General features: G+C 53.3%; 1 protein-coding gene across 1 annotated transcript; it reads left to right on the top strand.

The window, feature by feature from the left end:
* Positions 1–256: 256 nt before the first annotated feature.
* LOC310923748 (class I histocompatibility antigen, F10 alpha chain-like) lies at positions 257–3,804 on the top strand (the record flags this gene model as incomplete). Its single annotated transcript, XM_083885675.1, has 7 exons — positions 257–275; positions 1,417–1,680; positions 1,903–2,178; positions 2,395–2,667; positions 2,746–2,853; positions 2,951–2,986; positions 3,536–3,804. 7 exons carry the CDS (start codon positions 257–259, stop codon positions 3,547–3,549), a joined length of 990 nt encoding a protein of 329 aa, XP_083741801.1. The 3' UTR covers positions 3,550–3,804.
* Positions 3,805–4,379: the final 575 nt, after the last annotated feature.

Genomic DNA, 4,379 nt, shown 5'->3' with positions numbered 1-4,379 from the left:
GGCCGGGTCCCTCTGTGCTCAGGACCCCACGGGATATCCACCAACCACGCAGCGAGGGCTCTCCAAGACTCCGGTTAGGCGCTGCTTTCAGCAACGTCTCGCCGAGCCTGGGGCCTGCCGCGAACAGATATTTACCGAGCTCCAATTCACGGGTCTCTGCAGCGACTCTGGGATGGGCTCACCATGCGGTGGGGTCCTCTGAGAGCTCAGCTCCCGGGGCACCGCAGAAAATATTTTAAGAGCTATACCGACCGGGATGCCTTTCAGCAGCCCGAGTATGCTCCCTCCCACACCAGCAAACCCTCTAAGCCAGGCTTAGGGATTGCCGTGGAAACACCTTTTAAGAGCTCCAAATTAGCGGTGCCTCGCAACGCTATCCGTGCTCACGGACGGCCGTTTGGGGTGTAAAAAGAAAAAAAAAAGAAAAACAAAACAAAACAAAAACAACTGGCAGTTATAATTACCGTCAACGGGGTTCCACAGATGAAAAAACAGAATCGGCCTTCTCACAGTTGGGTGCCAGACTGTAGAGGCATCCGATACTTACTGGGACAAGGGACTCTGCAAACCTGAGATATTCTACAATATGTGGGTTTATTGCAGGGCCGTGGGTAGAAAGGGCTTTGCCTTCAGCCACCAGCCTGGGCTGGAGAGGGGCCCAAAGAGAGAATGAGAGAGAGCAAGAGGGTGTGGGCTGAGGAGAGGGGGCAGGGTCAGAGTGCAGGGGGAAGAGAGCAGAGGTAAGAGCAGGGAAAAGAGCAGGGAAAAGAGCAGGGAAAAGAGAGTGAGGTCCTGGTTCCAATCCATTCTATCTCCTTTTGTGATGAATATTCTAATTTACAGTGACCAACCAACACAAAACACAAAATCCTATAGAATCTACACACAGCCTGTGAGAACTACTACATTACTGTGTGTTATATTTTAAACTCTAAAAACTACTCTTTAGACTTTTCTGTTTTGCTGCATTGACCTTTGGATCCCTCAGCCAGCAGTGGGGGATTGTTCAATCAAAAGGGATTCAATTAAAAAGGTAATTGTTCAATGCAAAGGAATTCTCCTTCAGCTGCCCAGGCTGTTGTTTTCAGGTTATATAGTAATTAATGGGATTAATGTACCCTACAACTCAAAGTGAGCTTCCATTTCTATCTCGACTACAGGTTTCACATTTTCAGAATCTTTTGCCAAGCAATCATATTTATAAGGTTTCCCTGATTCATCTTTCCCAACACTTTGGACCCCCCAGATCTCTCAACTTTCCTTTTCCCCCCCGTTTTCCACTCCCGCCGCTTCCCAAATGGTCCCAGAGAGTCCCGGCCATCCCAGGGGTCTCAGGGGGGTCCCCAAACCCTTTCCCAGCTCTCCAGTTTCCCCTTTCATTGATCCCTGACCCCCCAAACTTCTGTGTCCCCCCAGTTCTCCACTCCCTGCATTACCTGCAAGTATCGGTGTCAGAGCCCAGCCCGGGGGTCCTCCAGTTCATGGAAATGGGGTTTGTGGATGGGATCCCCATCACACGCTACGACAGCGAGCGGGGCCGGGAGGAGCTGCTGACACAGTGGATAAAGGATGGAGCTGAGCCGGGATATTGGGATCTACAGACCCAGATCAGTGAGAGGAACCAGCATGTGGCTGCCTGGAACCTGGAGATAGCACGGGACCGGTACAACCAGAGCGGGGGTGAGTGGGGGGAACTGTGGGGCTGGAATGGGATATGTGGGGCCGGGCTGGGATCCCTGGGGTTCCATCCCATGGGGTTGGGATATGCATCCATGGGGGTCCAAGGGGCTGGGATGAGGCTCTGTGGGTCTCCATCAGACTCTGGGTCTCCATAGGGCTGGAATGGGGCCCTGTGGGCCTGGGACACAATTCCATGGGTCTCTGTGGGTACAATCCCCCCAGGTCTCCACACTGTACAGCGGCTTTATGGCTGTGACATCTTGTCTGACGGGAGTGTCCATGGATCCTACCGGGATGGCTACGACGGGCGGGATTTCATCTCCTTTGATCTGGGATATGGGAGATTCATGGTGGCCAATGGTGCTGCTGAGATCACCAGGAGGCGCTGGGAACATGAAGGGACCATGGCTGAAAGGTGGACAAATAATGTGAAGCACGAGTGCCCTGAATGGCTCTGGAAATACGTCAGAGATGGGCAGAAGGAGCTGGAGCGCAAAGGTGGGTGGGAATTTGGGATTTGGGAATGAAGGATTGGAGAACACAGTAATTCCTGTCAGAATTCCATGGCAGGTCTCGCCCCCATCCCATTCCAGTGGGAATTCCATAGGTAGATGTAACTATCATCCCATCTAGTGGGAATTCCATGGGCAGATCTCACCTCCATCCCATTCCCATGGAATTCCATGGATGCATCTCACCGTTATCCCATTCCAGAGCCCCCTGATGTCCATGTGTCCAGAAAAGAGGAACACGGGACGCTGATCTTGTCCTGCCACGCCTACGGATTCTACCCCAAGACCATCAGAGTCAACTGGCTGAAGGGGGATGAAATGTGGGATCAGGAGACGGAGTGGGGCGGGATCGTTCCCAACAGCGACGGCACCTTCCACACCTGGGCCAGGATCGAGGCGCTGCCGGAGGAGCGGGAGCAGTACCGGTGCCGGGTGGAGCATCCCGGAATGCTGGAGCCCGGGATCTTCGCTTGGGGTGAGGCTGGCAATGTGGGAATTGGGAATTCCCAGATGGGGATCCCCCTTCCCCTCCTCACCATCCCGCATTTCCCAGAGCCGACATCTGGCGGGAATCTCACCGTGGTGGTCGCTGTGTCCGTCATCGCTGCCATCCTCATCCTCACTGTCCTCATTGGATTCATTGTCTGGAAGCTCCAATCCGGTAACACACGGGATGGGGGTCGGGAAGGGGCACGGATCCACCCGGCACCGTTCAGGAATCCTGTGCCACTGACGCTGATCCCACTGTTTTTCCACAGGGAGGAGGGACAGGGATGGATACAACATGGCAGCCGGTGAGTCCCAGTGGTGGATCCAGCTCTGGATCCCCTCTGTGCAGATCCCAGGGTGGATCCTGGGGTTAATCCTGGTGTGTGATCTGTGCTGGAATCTCATGGATCTTCTTTTTCTGCAGGAAAAGGTGTGGGGGCCAACGACTTGACCGCAGGTGTGGAGTGGGATCAGGGTGGGATTGCAGAGGGGGATCGGGGCAGGATGGACAGACTGGGATCAGGGCTGGATTCTGGATCAGAGCAGGGATCCAGAGCAGGATCAGATGGAATTGGAGAGTGGGATCAGGGCTGGAGTCTGGAGCAGGATCATGTGGGATGGATGGAGTAGGACTGGGGCAGGAGGACTGGGGCAGAATGAGGTGGGATTCTGGATCAGGGCAGGATTCCAGTGCATGATTAGTTGGGATGGATGGAACAGGATTGAGGCAGGATTGGGATGGGATCACTTGGGATTCTGGAGCAGCTCCCCCTCTCCATGGGCTCCAGCCAGGTCCATCCTGTGGGATGGGGACAGGGACAGGGTGACACCGTGACCCTCTCTCATCCCAGCAGGAATCACTGCCTGAGCAATCCACGGAGCTGGATCCAGCCCCTTCCTCTTCCCAGGAAAGCCAAGAGCTGCCGGCAGAGCTCATCCTGCTGCTCCCACCCACCCCACAGCTCTTGCTAACGGATCATTTTACCATTTTCCAATGTTTTAAAGCCAAGATATTCCCAATGCTTTAGTGCTGGTGTGAAATTACCCCTCTTTGGGCAATGAATCCGGGTTCCTTCTTCCAGTGTCCTGCAGCTCCTCTCTAGGAGCCAGGAATGGGAATGGGGACAATGGGGACAGGGATGGGGACAGTGGGAGCAGGGATGGGTGTTGGAAACCAGATAGAAATGTCCCAGGACCCCATGCATGCAGGCTTCGAGGCAGGAAGGAATGCAGGGGTGTAGGAATGCACCCCCACACACGAGCAGGTGTTTCTATATAATGAAAAGAGTGTTGGTTTACCTTTGAACATATAATGAAGTTAAACTAGAATTTCCCATGCTCTTCTCATTGTAATTGGCCCAGAGCCAGCACAGGGGCACTGGTTGGGCTGTGGAAATGTTTTTCAGAACCTGTAGCTGCTTCTATTGGCAGCAGGCCAGGTTGTTCCTCCTAAAACGTTGAGTGTTTACGAAGGTGCACAAAGGAGCTCAGGTGCTTTTTAAGGTGTCTTAGCACAGTGTCAGAGGCTTCTCTAACACCTGTGCTCGGCTTTTTCTTTTGTTCCTGTATTGTTTGTTATTTTGTTTTTTATTAAAACTTTTGCTTTAAGATACACACTCTTCTTGCCAAGACCCCTCTGGCAAATATCATGAAGCCACTCTGGGAGGTTACAGGCCAACCCTCAGGTTTGATACATCT

This window comes from Zosterops lateralis, assembly GCF_965231275.1.
Source record: "Zosterops lateralis genome assembly, contig: HAP1_HAP1_SCAFFOLD_255, whole genome shotgun sequence".
NCBI lineage: Eukaryota > Metazoa > Chordata > Aves > Passeriformes > Zosteropidae > Zosterops > Zosterops lateralis.
The sequence above is the reverse complement of the archived record's forward strand: the minus strand, read 5'-3'. Positions and strand labels throughout refer to the sequence as shown.